This window comes from Ambystoma mexicanum, chromosome 1q, assembly GCF_040938575.1.
Source record: "Ambystoma mexicanum isolate Mex_15411 chromosome 1q, UKY_AmexF1_1, whole genome shotgun sequence".
In the NCBI taxonomy this organism is placed as follows: Eukaryota; Metazoa; Chordata; class Amphibia; order Caudata; family Ambystomatidae; genus Ambystoma; species Ambystoma mexicanum.
The window spans coordinates 188,543,176-188,561,505 of NC_090922.1; the positions used below are offsets into that span (position 1 = coordinate 188,543,176).

General features: G+C 43.9%; 1 protein-coding gene across 3 annotated transcripts in view; it reads right to left on the reverse strand.

Moving 5' to 3' along the window:
* HSD17B14 (hydroxysteroid 17-beta dehydrogenase 14) overlaps positions 1–18,330 on the reverse strand; it is a 228,854-nt gene that overhangs the window by 109,497 nt on the left and 101,027 nt on the right. For all 3 annotated transcript variants that reach the window (XM_069637075.1, XM_069637065.1, XM_069637058.1), the window contains one exon: positions 17,653–17,744. In XM_069637075.1, coding sequence (XP_069493176.1) covers positions 17,653–17,744 — 92 coding nt within the window. The remainder of the gene's footprint in view (positions 1–17,652; positions 17,745–18,330) is intronic.

The window sequence follows — 18,330 nt, forward strand, 5'->3', positions numbered from 1 at the left end:
GTTGCTGAGGACAAATATATCATAGAACATATATACTGTTTATTTTCCTTTATTGGAAATAAATGTGGTTGTGATTACAATGTTGCGCCAATATTGTGCTGATTCCTTATGTGATTAGTCAAGACAAAGCAGGTTAGACCTGTCTTGCAGCAGCAATAGTGGATAGTTTGCAGAACGTTGCTACAACATCAATGCCTTCAAGATTAGGCACTCCTTTCCCTTGATGGTCGCGCGCATGCGCAGTTGTATATAATTGAATGTTTCCCCTTTAATCGTAAACCGTGACTTACAACATCAATGCCTTCAAGATTAGGCACTCCTTTCCCTTGATGGTTGTGCGCATGCGCAGTTGTATATAATTGAATGTTTCCCCTTTAATTGTAAACAGTGACTTAGTCGGCTGAAACACAACAGAGCGATCAACTTACGTGCATGTGCGAGATTCAGTCAGTATGGGGAGGCCGGAATCGTAATCGCTGTGAAGTGACTGGCTCTTTGTATCATTGAATATCTTATGCCACTGCGCAATATCACGTCGGATGAAATACCCGAGTTCGATGGCCGCTGCTTGTGGGAGCATAGCGGAGCGGCATTGAAACAGCAACTCAGTCACCACGGTTAGTTAAGCGGATGCGTGGGGCTCAAAGCGAAATCCTCGTTGCCACTTTGTAGTATGTACAGATGGGCGAGCACTGATAATGGGTTAAAGGAGGGTTTTATTTATAACTAAATACTTGGGTAAGAGACATAAGGAGGAGTGGATATGAGCCCCACCGTACTCTAGCTCTGCAATTCTGTTTCTGTTCAACTCGCCATCTGTGTTCCATACCGCTCGCACACCATGTTACGTGGTGTGCTCATGTGTATGGGAACCCTGCACAAGCTCATAGCTAGTCTTCCCAGCAGAGACTGAATACTACACTCAGCCATTCAGAAGCTGCTCCATCTCTACCAATTATTCCTATGTAAAACTAACTCCTGAAATGTCCGGTTACTAATGACCATTGCACGTGATCCTTAATGGATGTGTCACATGCTTGGAACACTGAAAACACTTTCTCGAATAGTTTGCTTTCCTGTAACCCGCACATTTTACTTACCTTCACAGAAGATAAAGCAGTATTAGTAAAATGTTTGGGTGGACATTCTCTTATTGAATGCTCCACGTGTTACATTGGACAAAGGAAGAGAACATCCCACCTAAAGGAAGACAGCAGAGTGAGTTCACTGTTGAAAAAGAGTTGTATGTGACGTTTGGGTTGTAAGGCTTTTCAGACCCTACCTGGCACAGGAGCTAACCTCACCACCAAACTGACCCTACAACTTTAAGGTGGCTTACAACCATTAAGGTAGAACATTCCAAGTTACTCAGCCTGCAAGGACTGGACCTTAACGATAAGCACCAGAATGGGAGTAGTCGTAGGAATGGCAATGCATTTTTGGGAATGTTTCGCTGATCAGAACATGGAAACAGTGGTGTAGGCGATTAGCCCCTATGTTACTAATCTGAATAAGCCATGTGTGAGGTTGAAAAACCTTAACTGTACCACTGGTAAGAGGCACCAGGTTTTGTTGCTTTTTCATGGCTGGTTTATCATCCTTTGTCTCTGATACGTCCAAATGGAAGGCTTCATCTGAGTGGTTATTCTAAGATGTCCCATCCAGAGGCCAAAAGCCTTTCATGGTATGCCCAAGGACTCTTGTTGTCTGTGTGCCTAACCTCAGGCGGTTAGTAGTGTGTGCTCCACTAGCCTGTGGCAGGCCACACACATTCAGAGTAGTACAGGGGGGAACAGCCTACAGTGCCTGGGAGGGCTCTAGTGGCAGCCACTGTGTTCCAATCCAGGACTGAGCAACAGAGAAAAGCTTTGCTCCCTCTGAATAAATGAAACCTGGATGTTGACACATACCATCATGCCTTTTTCCTGCTGTGGTAAGGCAAGGTCTTAAGAGCCAGGACCAGATCTGGACAGATACCTAAATGGTGTCTTGATTTCTTAAGGAATCTACCTCAAGTGAAAGCCCAGGAAGGAGCCTGTGAAAGCTTGACTGTGGCAGTCCTAGCGAAAGGGTGGCAGCTGTAGGAAGGCTGAGCAATGAATCAATGGAAGTTGAGAGGTGGCCTTAGCAGGCTTTTATTAGGCATACATATTTTTAAGGTTGGATTGGATAAACCCCCACTGGAGCTAGGAAAATTATCTAAAAATAATAAGGTATGACCGTAGAATAGTGTCAAGGATGGTAAAAACAAAGTGGCCCTCTGCACCTTAGACTGGTGACTACTTGCAACGTAAAATCTTAATCTAGGTTTTCAAGTCCCTGCCCCTCCTGAAAGGCTTTGGTTTATTCATCAAAGGGGGTAGCCAAAAGAAACGTTGAAACCTATTCTTAACAAGTCCTTTAGCCTCTTGGCTAACCCTATGCTACAAAAAGAATGCTCTCATTCTTATTTCTTATGGGCTTTAACATAGTCTCTGGATCAAAGCACTCAATGCGTGTAGGCCTCGCAACCTCCTCTAGTTCACAACACTTTATTCTCATGGGCGATCCACATCCTATGGTTCAAAACATTCTATTAGCATAGACCTCTCCATGGCCTATGGTTCACCTAGGTTCAATTAGTAATTCTCCCACCTCACTCAGGGTCCTTTTCATGCAGATGACATTCTATCCTTCCTGCCCCAAGTTCTCTTTTAAGCTTTGACTGGAAGCACACAGTCCTCAGGTCTTCCTCCGTTCGTCAGCCCTCCATTGAATAACTGTGGATGGGGTTTCGCCTTAATACCAATAGTTCTCATGGTGTGGTCTCTGGCATGCGTCTGACAGTGCTCAACTGCATCGGGTAGCTGCCGGGCCAACTCAGTACCCAATAGCTCGTCCTCCTCATAACAAAGCATGGTGGGTCCTCAAATACTCAACGACTCAATCCACTCACATCAGCAAAATAAATCATACAGATTTAAGATCTGCACAAACATAAAGTATCTCAAAACACAAATGATTTGTAATTTAACTTGCAAACGGAAAGATAAATTGTTGGTTTGGTGCAATGTCTTTCTTTTTAGTGTTTTTTTTGTTTTTCTCCTCTTTTCTTCTCTCGTTTTCTTTTTCACTATTTTATTTTTTGTTGTATGTACCCATTTCCTTTTTGGAGTTTTGTATGTTATGTAGTTGTTAAAGGTTGTTTTTAACCAATAAAAAAATGTAAAAAAGTATATAGCAAGCACACCATGCTCCTGTATATCTCTGTAGCTTTCCACATCACCAGGAACGTAATCCTCACAAAAAGACTTGCAGATAGAGATATGAAGGTAACCAGTGTGGAAGTTAAATTTGTGGCAAGCTGTGTGATACAGCTTAATTTCTCCAGAAGTAGCGCCTGCTGACTAGGTGGTTCCTGATAGCCATGAGCTGCTTTTTGCTCCTGCTGCTGAATTCTTTATTTCGATCCTTAAACACCCAACACATATTTTTTGTCTGGAAAAAATGGGAACCTGTCCATTGCCATTATAGACACTAGCATTGGTTTTCTCATGGAACATCTCTCAACCTCAAAACACAAGTTAAAGCAATAGTCAGAAGCTGTTTTTATTTTTGGATCAAACATCTCTTAAACACATCATGCCATGCCTGATGCTCCCACACAGGACCCTAGCGGTTATGGCACTAGATCCATAACAATTTGATTGCACCAACTATCTTTACCGGGGTCTTCTATACAACCTTCTGGCAATAAAGAATCCAAAACAGAGCTGTGAGACTGGAAAGATCAGAATGTACCAGCCAGGCACTATGAACACCTCAATGGCTCAATGTGTATGGCCTACTGTGCCTTACATATCAGGGGTCCAGTAACCACAGTGAAGTTAACCTAATATCTGCCTGTCAACACACACAAATCCAGCAAAATGGCTCTAGTAACAGTGCCACACTTCTACAGGAACTGAACTGTCAAAGGTGATCCTTGATCTCAGTCTTGGCAACCAACCCAAGGAACTCCTTATGCAGGTGACTCTGGCCCTTGAAAAACCAATTGGCTTTGGGAAATACATAAAAACCTGGTTGAAAATGGTGCAAATATGTGCACTCTGGTGTTTGGACCTAATCAGGTCTGTCTCTCACATGCATCCTCTACAATAGACATAAGACTCCAGGACCTTCCATTGAGCATAATGACAATGACTCGTAAGGCTGAACATATCCACGCACAGGCCCGCAACAGCAACACGGGACACAAGAACATCACTAGAGGACCAGCCAAGGCTGGTCCAAGGACAACCAGAAAAATATAAACGTGCTCCGGAGGCTCGTCCTAATCGGGTCAGTTTCATCCAGGCGCCCTCTACAACAGACACTAAACTTTAAGTCCTCTCTTCTAGCGCAACAGCATTTTCCAAACACCTTCCACTACGAATTGGGGACAGCAAGACACTTCCATGATCATGTCTTTGGCTTCGGAAGAAGAAGTGGAACACACCTGAACTATCACACGCCCACCCCCATTATCACCAGAGTAAAGAAATAAGAGCAGTCTGGTATCGGGTCTTGAGTTTTATGTGTGGATATGGTATGCTGTGTTATCTCATTGGCCGTCCATGTATGATAGAATGTCGGTGAATGCGGATGAATGGCAGCTCATAGAACGTTGGATGGGTGTGGTGTGCGTATGATTCCATGCATGTATGTTGAGACTGAGCTAGAGCGGATCAGTGGGTGTGCCCCCTGTGATACAATTAAACTGAAGAGTAACTGGATTCCTGTAACTATTGTGAATAAAGCAATGCATTTTCTACGTATCTGACTCCTGAGCCTGCCTTAGACGAAAGTACTTTTAAAAGCTATAACACAGACCATGAGTTGGTCTTTTGCAAGTAGCCCTCACCATGCTGTGTTGGAGAGTATAACAGACACCAACTGCCCCCTAAAAACCATCCCATCCATCCTCAGGTAAGGTGTGTGTTGATGTTTAAGAAACTGCTCTGGGGGAACTTATACATGTTATGGAAAAGTTGCAGCGTTGATTGCCCATTTCCCTAAGAGTACAAAGTAATTAGCTGCATTAGCAGATTTCCATAGCAATACTAAGAGCTGTGCCCTGTGAGAGAGGTTTTAATGATCTGTTCTGCAAATGTTCATGCAAATCTAGTTTTGCGAGTATATGTTGATGAGTCCATGAGTAAGTCCCGGTGCTTTGTGTGTGTTGTTTTGGAATACTGACCTTAGGTATGTGCTGAGCACTCATGATGCTTTTGTGTTGTGAATGCCCATTGATTTGAGAGCAAATCTGCTGTTCTGATTGTTTGAGTGAGTGGATACTTTTCCTTGCTAGTACTCGATTTGATAACACTTAGTGGGTTACATTTGTCAGTTTGCATGTGTGGAAGCATCAGGTGTTTGGTTGAGGTTGGTGGCCATCAATGTGAGTATGTGCCCTTGAGACCGTGACACATGGGGTGTGTGTTTTGATGGAGAACCTTTTGAGCGCCTGGTTCACTGCATTCTTTCTCTTCTACTTTATCTGGTTTCTGGTGTTTCATTTGCAGCTGGTGTGTGAGCTGGGTATTATAAGCTTGTTTTTGCCATTACTCGGGAGACCAATGTGTTGGGTCAGAAGGAGGACACAGACGCTGATCTTAAATCTCACCCTGTGATATTCATTAAAAGAAAAGTGAAAACTCCTAACTTTCACTATTCTACAGGTATTCCCTACCCAACAAAAGTAAGGTGCTTGTCAGTGTGTCCAAAAGGAAGATCCGTCACTGTCCAAACAAACCTATTCTAACGCTACCACTATTAGAACAACGAAAAAGTCACAGGAGAACAACTCGCTTCTCCTGTGAGCAGTTTTTTCCACCAGTATTAGTTCAGCAGGATAATTTTAAATACGTCAAAGCAACTTCTTTGATTAAATGAGAACGTTCTGATATTGGGTTCCTCCAAGTTTCAATCTTATTTTGTCCTTCACCACTCGTTCTCTTCTTTATATACTGTTGTTGCTTTGATTTATTTATCCTTGCCCTTTCCTCCTCAAAAGATCACTCTAATCCTTTCTCTGTATTCAGATTTAAGCTTTTCTCTGTATTTAAGGTCCACTTTTTATATTGTTTGGGACTAGACTGCACATTCCCATATTGGTTCTCTCATGCTTGTTTCACTCTGAATATTATCTCTTGACTGGGCCGAGTATGCAAGTTCCAGTAATGATCCTCACTCTTCTCCTTTACACTTGTTACTTTGTCTTAAACAGGACGAGCATGAGTGTTCCAACAATGACTCTCAATCTTTCCATAAACTCTTGTTCATCATCATCAACAACATTGTTTATTCGGATGAAAGAATCCATCAACATTACAGAATAAAGATAAAACATCACAATAGGCGCATCAAAACTGACTAAAACAACGCATAGAATAAAAAGCAGTAAGCCAAGTTAAACCTTAATTCAAATGACTTACAAATATTTTCCTAGCTCTAATCGCACCCTTTAAAATGCCAAAAAGGACCAAACAACATAACAGGAATCAGTCATCAGACAAAAATATAAAGCCAGGCGACATTGGAAAAAAGGGTATTGTCTTAATAGTGGTAAGACTGTCCTATTTGGAATGTAAAGATAAGCTGCGCAGAAAAAAAAAATGTAACAGATCTTCGCGGTCTGCATTGTACAAAGGGCGCAATAAGTTCCAGAGGAATCATACCACCTAGCAGTGTTAGCATTCAGCCTCAAACAATCGAAAAAAAACCACTCTAGCGATCAACCAGCGATCAAATGAATTATGACGTAGGGTTAAGTACAATTGTAAAGAGCCAACATGGGGGTTGATGGCATGTTTCCGATTAGCATTCAAAATCAATTCCTTGTGCTCATGCTATTCTGTAAAATACAATGTAATTTTTCCCATAAAAAAGTTAAGTTCAGTTATTAAAAAACAAAATGCTCGGTGCAAAAAGTGCTAAGCATCCATTTTTGACAAATTAGATTGACATGATGAAACCATGGAATCCTCAAAAAAAAAAATCTTTCTTTAACCAGGCTGTTATGAAAGTCTGCACAAAAAGGACAGGCATACTTGTCCTTGGTACTTGTTATGGTCTCTGTGATTAAGAAGTGTGTAATGTATGCCCTTGGATTGTCCCAAATACGTTACAAATGAGAAAGGGGGGGGGGGCGAGACACCATTGGTCTTTCAAAAAGCAAATTCCTAACTCAGCATGAACTGCAACGTTTGCAGCAGAACCAGGAAGACCCAATAACTTTAAAAAGAAAAACATATTTTCAAGTACTTGAAGTTCTGAGATATTTATGTGGCCCCATCGCGTGGCACCGTAATTTATCATCGCCTTAGTATGCAAAGTATAGACCGGAAGGATCCTATGCAACGGCTGGCCCTGGAAAATAAATGGTGAAACACCCCCTAGGGACTAGCGCATGTCGATACTTTGTCACATATGTGCTTTACCAGACATAGAAGAAGAGAGCTGCATACCTAGATCGTCAAAAACGTGCACTCTAGACTCATCAGCTTTTGAAGAGCTTTGGGAGTTCGGGCAATTAAGACAGTGTTCTGTCTGTGTTTGTCAAAACAGGAAAAGGCTCTACTGCCTAGTCTAGGGAAGTCTGCTTTGGATTCTACAGGCGCTTTCTCAAGACTACTGGTATACATGGTGAAGAGAGCCAGGGCTAGTACACATCCTTGGTATACTCACTGTGTTCCATCAAAATTTGGCATGCACTGGGCTCTCTCTCCATAGAGCACACACACCCTATTATCACTATGTAAAGGTTGAAACGCTGATAATATGTTTGCCGAACAATCCATGAACCTGAGCACCCTCCACAATTTGCCCCGATTAACTTTATCAAATGAGGTGCTCAGGTCCATGAAAGCCAAATATATAGGCTCCTTTTTAATGTACAGGGAGTGGGCCTTTAGCAGATACTAGTTCAATATTTGATCATCAGTGCCCACTGCCGATTTGAAACGCAGCTGAATGTCGGTAAGTATCGAATCGTTTACAATCTAATCCTCCAAGTGTGCCAGCACTAATCTTCCATAGATTTTAAAGGAAGTGTCCAGTAAGGAAATGGGCCTATAGGAAAGAGGACTAGGCAGATTTCCATTTTTGAAAATATGAAAGCATCTTTCCACGAAGCAGGTATCTCAGCAGACTTCACAATTGCATTAAAGCAGACTGATACTAGTGGGGCCCACACTTAAACAAGATCTTGAAAAAGGTCTGCAGAGAGGCTCGATTAAGGGCCTGTTTATTGATTTAATTTTTTTAATAACGCGCCTAATACCATCCCTGCGTTCGGTTTATAAGCACGGATCCGTGATTTAAACCTCTATTGCTCTGCGTGATCTTGCTTCCAAGACAAGCACGTTGCCCTGTGCTATCCTCCGTTAGAAATTTGCGAGAGTGACCTCCTCCAGAGAAAACTGTAAAACAGTTTCTTATGCAAAGATATCAATTGCCTCTATGGGCCCTCGATAGAGGTTTTCATAATGTTTGACCCAGGCCCTACCTTCCACCGTCCTCTCGGTTCCCTTCAGAGATCTTTTATGAGTCGGGCCCCTAGCTGCAAACTCCCAAAACATTTTGGAGTCCTGCTGTCAGCTGCGTCTACAAGTGCCTCCAAGGCCAGATGGTCTAGTTCCAGCTTCCTTTTTTCAATTGCTGTCTTCTATTTTTCCCTTGCATGAATGATTTCTAATCTCAAGGGTCCACCCGCTTTTAACCCTGAGAAAAGGACCTTCTTGGCCAATTTACATTCTTTATCAAACCAGTCTCTGGGTCGAGGAACCTTGCCCACCACATCACGTTTGAAAATGCTCGGAAGGTTAGGTTCTGTGAACCAATGTGCCATAATCGAAGGAGCAATTCCTTCCTTGAGAATGGACAAAATGAATGACAAATGTGGGCCTATGATCTCAAAATTAATTCTAGGATTATTAATCTTGGCCCATTTAATCCTTCTTTTACAGAGGGGATTAAGTTCAGTTTGATCGAGTAGATTAAACATATTCGATATTGGTCAAAACATGCGCAAACAAATAGGGAAATGATCACTGGAGGGGTCATCCAACACCTTAAAATATTTAATCAGATGCCAGTGCCTGACAGTGATGCAAAAATAGTCTATGGTCGAAGAGCCCACATGATTTCTAAAAGTTACTGCCCCGGGAATGTATGGCTGCATTCTTCCATTTACAGACCTCATGCCCCATTCAATTAAAAGAGAGCCCCATTGGCACAGGTACGGGTGTCCTGCATCTGTGGATTCGGGATCCCCAGTACCTTATCTTCTATGGGAGCCCATTCCGCATCTTTAAATTGAAATCACCCCCATGCAGGACAGCAGTATTAGAGTCCATAACATGACTCCATTTGTCCTCCACATACCTCTTAACAGATAACGACCTACTTTGATCTGATTTATGAGGTTAAAAATTAAAAAGGTGAAATCCTTGTTCGGGGTTAGACTCATTAATTTAAGACAGTTTAAATTTGTATCCAGTATTTGTATTCTACAATCCAACACGACCTTAACAAAAATCATTAGATCCACCCTCTGCGATTCTTGCTAGAGGGGGTAAAGATGGTCACAAACCCATCTTAAAATAGACTATCTACAGCCTATGTTTCCTGCAATAGAACGACATCATACTGTTTTAAATAGGACACAATGGGCCTCATTACAAGTCTGTCGGTACGGAAATAAGGGTGCCGGTAGCAACGCACCGGCACCCTTTCCATACCGGCTGACTACAACTCTGTTTTCCAGGGCCTCTGCGCCCGGCAGGTCTGATCTGCCGTGTGCAAAGGCCCAGGAAAGGAGAGTTGTGCCAAAACCACCGGCACCTTTGGCAACGGTGCTGGTGCTTCCGTGAACCCATTCCCGTATATGACTCCACGGGAATGGGACTTCCCGAATCTGCTGCCTGATATCCTGGGTCGCCGGGACTTGTAATGTTCCAGTGGCACCTGGATATAATGCAGCAAATTCGGTGTTATGGCTGGATACCACCGTCCTCGTAATGAGGCCCAATATTAGGACTCTAAAACGTAACCATAGCACCCGCAATGTTACAGGAGAAGAAGACTGTCATAGCCCATCCTTGCAGCTCATTTACCCTACATGTCTCAGAATTAATTAAGGTGATTGAAGCTCTTTCCGTCTCCAAACTCAGTCAGTCGATCTTTAGCGTATATAGGACTGCAAAGAGAAAGTGAGAAAGTGTTGGTGTTGTAAAAAAAGGGGGGTAGAGTTCCTAAATATCCTACCGGGATATCATGTACTGAGTTTGTGCAGCACTCCTCAGCAAGGTGTCTTGAAACTCACTGGGTTTCTCTCTTTTACGCTGAGTTGGGACTATTCCAGTGTAACATCAAGCTCCTTACTTTCTTTCTGCTTCATACTCTGTTTCCCATGAGTTTCGCCATTTCAGTATAGTACAAGTTCTTCTTCATCGGCTCAATTAAAGGATTTGAGTGTCCAGAACAATTCCTAATTTGTTCTTCATATTTTCTTTCAGTAGAGGTAGTTGTAGGTGGGATATTATGTGGCTTAGAGAGTTCCTCATCAGAATGGAAGCCCTTGTCAATGGAGGGATCTCTCTACCGGTGAGATCCTGCTTACCTCTAACCTTAGGGAGGTTATTGCGGATCGGGCACCCCTCCCTAGCCTCACAGGGAAAAGTTCCCCCCTGTGGACAAGTGACAGAATCCCGCAATTCGTCAAACCAACCAAGCTTAGGGGCAGGTTTGTCATACCCCACCTGGAGTTAAGTATGAACACTATTTCTGCTTTTTGGTGCTGCTCACATCTGTTGTGGTTGCTGATTATTGTGAGCTTTGTCTGCTGGAGCCACACAGGACATGTTGCGGACATCTGCCCTTGCAAGGTACCCGAGGTGTGTGCCATTAGGACACTGTGAGAACCCAAAGGGTGTCTGACCTGCTAGGCCCCAGAGATCTCTCTCTCAGGTGGCCAGGGCACAGCTATTGCCTTTGGATCCAGACCCTGGGGGTGGACCAGTGTGGGAGGATCTCCTGGGTAAGGGGTCTTTGGGGAGTGAGGGTAAGGCAACCTATGGTGAGACACGGTATGCCCCCCTTTCCCGTACCCATTACCCATCCTATTTTACAGGATTCTCCAATGTCCCAACCCCCCTCCCCCTTCTGCCCAAACACTGGGCTGAAGAAGAGGGCAACTGAGAGTAAAGAAGTTACACATATCTCATTGGACATGTCCCACTAATCGGGTCAGGCAAAGTCAGGCATGTAACTTTAATCACATACATCTGATACCTATTAGCTCTCCCCACATGGATAAAAGGCGGAACAAAGAGACACACTCTGAGCAAGATGGAACTGTTATGACTTTATGCTTGTCTTACAACTAGTAGAACATTATGGAGATTGGTTCATGGAACCCTTACCTGTTGAAGGTATTTGAGAAATGATGGGGAGCCTTCCTGACCCTACCCTTGGTCCTGAGAGGGGGAGACAGGAACAAGGGTAAGGCTGGGTAAACCCTCCTGGGGAAGAAACCCCGTGGGGAATGAGAAGATTGCTGTCCAGTGACGGAAGGTAGAAGGTTCCAGTGGAGGTTTGATTGCCTTTCAGCGCATTGCAGGAAGAATTAGGTCTCCTACGACATATCTGTTCCCAGCACAGCACCCACATAGATAGAAAGAGAAAGAAAAAGGAGTTTTAATAAATGCGTATGCTTGAAAACAGAGGTAATGGGAATCAGTATTGTATATAGGTCTTGACTAGTAAAAGGAAGGAATATCATTGTGGCTTGCTTACCATAGGAATATACACAGCACACTATAACTCGAATAATGGTGCATGTGTTGCGCAAAGTGGAAGGAGATGAACGTGTTGTGTATTAGAGGCAGGAGTTGAGGAGTAAACCAGGTGATGAACGAGTTGCGTATGCAGGTAAAGTACTCCTGGAATGAAGAAGGCTGATAGTGCCTGACTGCTATGTTAATGTTGACACGAGTTAGACAAGTGGCACAGGAAAAGTGTTGATTCAGCTCAGCGCCGGGCCAATGTTAATGTTGCATATTGTTAAACAAGCGGCATGTCTCACTTACTATAACGTTCATACAGGCCGTGAAAAGGAAAGAGCATTGGAACGAGAATTATGCATGCATTGGCATGTGTGTCGGGAGACAACTATGCTATATTCAGCTGGCTGTGAAAGAAGGCAGAGAGAGAAAGTCACAGGGAAGGTGGGAAGGAAGAGGAAGGAAGGTAGAAAGCACTTACTCAGCAGTGTAGCATTTAATCAACTTTGAAGTAACGCAAGGTCTGCGGAGCAAGGAGCATATTTAAGGGAGAAGACACGGCGGCCATCTTTAAAACAACTAGACTGGTGAAATTAAATAGAAAGACTAGACCTGTGGGCTACCATGTTAGAAGGGGGGAAGAAAGGAATTATTTGTGTAATTTGCAATTCTTCCATAGGGAATACCGATGCATGTCAGGAACGCGAGAAGGAGCAGATCTTCTGGGGCAAAGGCAAACACACTGAAGCAGAACAACTGATTGAGGGACGAGAGAAAAGGGTAGGGAAACCCATGAGATCCCTGCAGGAGGCTGTAGCCTCCAAAGAGCCATGAAAGATACACGGAGAAGGCCAGATCCCAGACAAGAAGACTACATTGTGTTTTAAGGACACCAGTGACCCTCCTGGGTGAACGACAGAGTTGGGGAGGCGAGGCCAAGCCTGTGGTATTAACCTTGACTCGTGAATTAAAACCGTGAAGACAAGAAAGGAATGCACTAAGCCAGTGAGTTAGCTAACGTTATGAAAGGCCGGTGTGTGTAAAGGAAAGATTGAATTAGCAACAGTATATCTCACGATTGAAGGATGCACGCGTGCTGATGGGACGCTAAGGAAGGCAGACCTGTGGTTAACTTTAAATAACCGATAACTGTGAAGCCAGTGATACAGAGTAGCAGAGTGGTATGGCAACAGGAAATAGCCCACTCGAAAGTCTCCGCGAAATATGTGATATCTTGTTATACAGCAGCAAGTGAACGAACTACTCCAAAAGAAAGATTTCTATGAACATTTGTGATTATGATAATGAATTACCAAGACCAAGAGACACTGGGGCAAATAACACAAGAGTTTAAGAGAAAGTCGAGGTGGTCCTGCAGAGGTCTATAGTAAAAGCCTCACACATTCGAAAGTCTTCGACATCCATGAAAGGTCCAAGCCTGACTGAGGGAGACCAGAAGTGTGATAGGTTAGGGGAAGGGAACCCCCTAACGAATGTGAATAAAAGCTTGGGGAAGGCAACCCCTTCAAGTGCTGTGATTGCGAGGTCCAAGCCCGGCTGAGGGAGATGTACGTTGAATCAGGTACCTTTGGTTGAAAGGTCCGAGCCCGACCAGGGGAGACGTACGTCAAACTTTTTGCTTTGAGAGGTCCAAGCCCGACTGAGGGAGACCTGCATGAACTTTTGTTGAGCTGTGAAAGAACTTTTGAAAGCTGGAATAAGTGACTTTAACATGGAAGGCCAAGCGGGCCTCGATCCACGTTTTGCACTGCCTTTGTTTTGATAACCTGAGCCAGAGTGTGTCATCCTGTTTACAGGGGCGCCTGTCAAGTTTGGCTATTGCTTCTGAGTCTTCCCTTAGTTCGAGTACACCCTCCTCCTCCTCCTACTCACCTGTGCCTTTAGATGAAGTGTACTGTCGTCTTCCCTTCTTCTGTTTATCTTTTTGTTTCTTACGGAAAAGAGATATGGCCGTCCTCGAGTGGAAGCCACCCTGTTGCCTTTTTAGTGAAGGTGAGTAGGGGACCCCCTCCCAAGAACGCCAGTAAGAGAGGAAAAAGCCAAAAAGGCCTAAAAAAAAACTCTCAATGTATGCAGTCCAAATGAGGCGCTTTGATGGAAAGGTTCGTCAAAGGTATCTGGTGGTTTCTTGGGTGAAAAACGTAAGTGGAGGACAGGAAGGATGGAGTCCTGGAATACGGAGAGCAGGAATGAGGAGCACCTTCCTAATAGAGTTCAATACAAGGGGCAGCCCAAGGCAGGTAAACAGAGCAATGGCTGCAAGGCTGATGGTGGAAAAGGACGGAAGAGACCGTGAAGGGGCAGACAGAAGAAAGGACTGAAGCAGAGAAGAGAAAAGGAAAAAGGCGGGTTAAAGACAACAGGTAAGAAAAAGTCAGTTGAAGGTAGGGAAGAGGCAAAGGAAAGGAAACGGGATGGCACCTGTGAAAAAAAGGAAAGCTGCGCTTTGGCAGCAAGTTAAAGCCGAGGTACGGAGCTACCGCAGCGTGGAAACCGAGACGGAAAGAAAAAGCAAAGTAGAAATACAAACCGTCCGAAAGGACGAGAGAAGGATCACAGCAAGAAGGGCTTAGATACAGAAAGCGACACAAGGAATTGCGAGAGGAAAAGAGCGTGTAGACCCAAAGGCGAAAGTGAAAGGGTTGCAATGCAACGTTGTAAGAGAGAGGCGTGGCTAAGTAAGAAAACAAAGAGAGACAGAAACAACTAGACCAGCACCGTGAGCACGGAAGAAAACGTGATGGAGTACTCTAATGGCAGCAAGCCATCCATGTGTTCCACAAGCGCCAGGGGGGCAGGCGTCTGACAGCACCTTAATCCGTGCTGTCCAACGTGGGAAGGAGAGCTGACTCAGCAACATTGATTCTTTATAGTATGACACTGACTTTCCTTTGCATACATATTCCCCTTTACACACTTTTTGTATAAGAGATAGGGCAGGCATTAGGTTTGTTGGTATAGGTCATTTTGATTTAACATAACCTGACTAGGACTGTATTTTCTTTATTATTTGATGGTAGGGGACTACTCCCATCTTAGCTATAGGGCCGAGTAGGAGTTTCTCCAAATCCCAAAAAGATAATAAAGGTTTTTGTCATGACTCATAGACGCAGATGGTCCGTGTGGGACAGATGGAAACAGATTGGCTCTGTCTGCTGGAGTTCCTCCAACATGGCGCCACAAAGTATTTGCAACACTACAAGCATTCCCTATGCTCTCATAGTGTTTAGCCCCATTTTAACACAGCATTCTTTCCTGCATTGCTCTTCAACCTTTCTTTCACACACAGGGGTCAGCAGTCTCCCCTTCACTCACACGCCAGCAGAGCATACCGCACACCCACAGAGAACACGTCCCGGTAGGTTTCATGTCGATGTTCCTTCCTCCTCCCTTTACTCTGCCATTCACTTACCTTCTCCCCTTTTACCTACAGCCTGCTCAGAACTACAGGCTGAAAGCCTTCCTGACCGCTCTTCCTTCCTGGACGGATACACTAACGTGTCAGTGACATCTGCCTTTCATTCAAGCATAGCATTACGAAGGGTAACTCATACGTTCTCTGCTCAGACATTTTCCTTAGTTCCCAGTGAAAGAACCTCTGTTAACTCTCCCCTTTTGTGTATTGCAGTGCCTTTGAGACAAAGGCCCGTAGTAACTACCCCAAGATGCCCACCTACTTAATCCAGCATACAGAAGGGCTTAGAACCAGCAAGAACAAGGACTCCAGGGTTTTCTTCCCCAGAGAGTTTTCCTGGGAACCCTATCCCTCCCAGGCTATTCTGCATTAAGGAAGAATAGGGTGACTAGGAGGATTCTCCATTTCTTCGAACTGCTGCCTCAGAGCCAGGTTAGTGCATTCTGAAGTACATATTAATGTTTGATGCCAATTCTGCTAATTATCACAGTTTTGCAACTTGTAACTCTTGTGTCAGTGTCATACTTGTGATACTATGTCTCCCTTACAACACTTATCTAGTGTTTTCTGTGATCTTTGAGGATCTCTCTCTTATAAATGTGAGGGTTGCTTTTCTGCTCCTGAGTATTTGAAGTATATTAAAGTAGGAAGGGAGGTGTGTGGTGTATGGGCTTAAGTTCTATTTGTGGATCAGTCAGTGTTGTGTTATCTCATTGGTCCTTCATGCAGGGTAGTAGAATGCTGGCAAATGTGGATGAGTGATGGGTCAGAGAATGTTGGATGTGTGTGATGCATGCATGATTCCATTGCTGTCATTTGAAGCTGAGGTGTGATGCCTAAGGATGGCGCGTGTCTCATCTTTGATACAACTAAACTGGAGAGTAACTGTATTCTTGTAACTACTATACATAAAGTAGTGTGTTTTCTACTTACCCAACTCCTGATCCTACTTGAGAGTGAAGTATTGTTCTAAGATGTAATACAAAGGCAGGACCCCTTGGCTTGATTGATATCCTCACTTCACACAAACACACACAAACACAGCAGCTGATCTCCTGGTAGTACCCCTCTCCACCTCACAGTAACTCCAGTGGAGCCAGGCACATCTTACACTACATAAATATGAACCACTTTGACTTTTTCACTAAACATGCACGTGATCTATTTCAGACCACCCACCCTTTTGACAGACCATCGATGGCAGTGCGACAACCACTTTACCAGCACCCGAGGCACCCCTCTAAATGTACTTACACCTAAAGTTTCCTCACCAAGAATCATTTCGAACCATACCCCACACAGAAAACAGGTTTTTCCGGCCTCCACCTATCAACATATCAGGATTTGTACCCGCCTCTCTCCCTCCTTCCACTAACATGCTCTATCATTCACCTTTTTTATCAAAACCATGCGACAAGAGGAGACCAAAATGGCATATTTTGCACTATACATGACCACTGTTCATTAAATTAGCGAAACTACTGGCCACTGACTATATCTTCCAGGTACTGGAACTATGCCAGTGGCAAACAGCATAGATGCCCCATAGCCTAGCTTCAGCAGGTTGTCATTTTATATGGGTTGCACCCTCTCCAGTTTGTCTTCAGTGACCCGATTGCCTGCAGAAGCTTCTAGTGCCCATTTGAACAATTACTGCCTAAATGGAGACCGTGCTGCCACAAATTACCTCAGACTTTGCAAAGTTAGAAAGTTTTCATACAGAGCCAGCGGTCACAAATATTGTTGGCCTGACTGCCAATCAGGATTGTGCCCTATCTTTAACTTTGGGCTTATAGTTAACAATGGGGGTGTACTGCAACATTGAGACAAGTATCCTGCTCAGCCAATTAGAATTTGGTTGAGGATCTAACTCCAGTCAGGCAAATACAGCAAAACCCACAATGGACCAGAAAAACTTCTGAGATCGATGGTTACCCTAACTGATAAGGTGACAACCTTGAAACATGGAAAGACTCTTTCCAAATAGTTTACTGACCTGTAACCTGCATAACATTTCACTTGTCTTCACAAAAGAAAAAGTAGCGTTATTCATAACATCTTATGTGCCTTATTGAATGTAATTTGTGTTATGTTTTATCTGGAACCTCGCTGTTTTCCTTCGAAGAGTTGGCCTGCACTGCTCAGACATCGCTTCCACTAGGTTAGCAAAGGAAAGCTTGCAGGAATCCATCATGCCTTGCTGTGGGTTAGTGTCTCGCACCCCGCAACACTAGGCCGAGAGAAACCATCCTGCCAAGTTCTCTGCCAACTTGCTCATGCAAATTAGTAGATAAATCCATTACAAGGTGGCAGCCACTGTAACATGCTCACAGACAAACCTCCTCATCACTCTCCTCACATTGCAGCTATTCTACCAAAAGACTTGTGCTCTGCAAAAATATACTTGCATACTTTGGCAGCCAGGAAGTAGCCAATGAGGTTCAGGTTCAAAAGGTTGCGGAAGTCCTCTGCACTTGTGTCATCAATGGTCTGCTCTGGAGGATCTGAAGAGAAACAAGAGCAAGCAATTAGCAGAAGCAATAGTGAAGTGCGCATTGGCAGGCAGCAGAGGCACAGTTTCTTAAAGGAAATGTATTTTAACGACTTACAGCTGTCAGATTTGAAACCACTGTTACTGAATGATTGAAGTGAAGCCAAACAATTTTCCAAGATTATGATATATGGACAAAGCAGGAACAAAATATTTACAAAACATTGACAAATAGCATTTTAAAGAAGCAATTGACCAGCAATACAAACAACATGTCTTTCAACCTGTCTCACAATAAATTGGGGTTGGATTATTTGTCCTCTCAAGCAATAAAACCTCTCAAATCCTGTACCATCACACTTCATATGAATACCACACCATATGCCTGTTCCTCCTCCAACATGGGTTTGACCCTTTCAGCTCAGTGACACACCTCTAGCCCCATACACTGGGCCAAGTGTTCTCTCTTGCAACTTCCTAATCCTGGTAGCTATAGCCTCAATAGTATCTTGTACTTTCTCCCGAGGTTCTCCCCCAGCCTCCTCCTGGTAGTCAAAGCCAGCCTCATGTTTCCAAGCAACCTTCTCCTGGACTCTTAA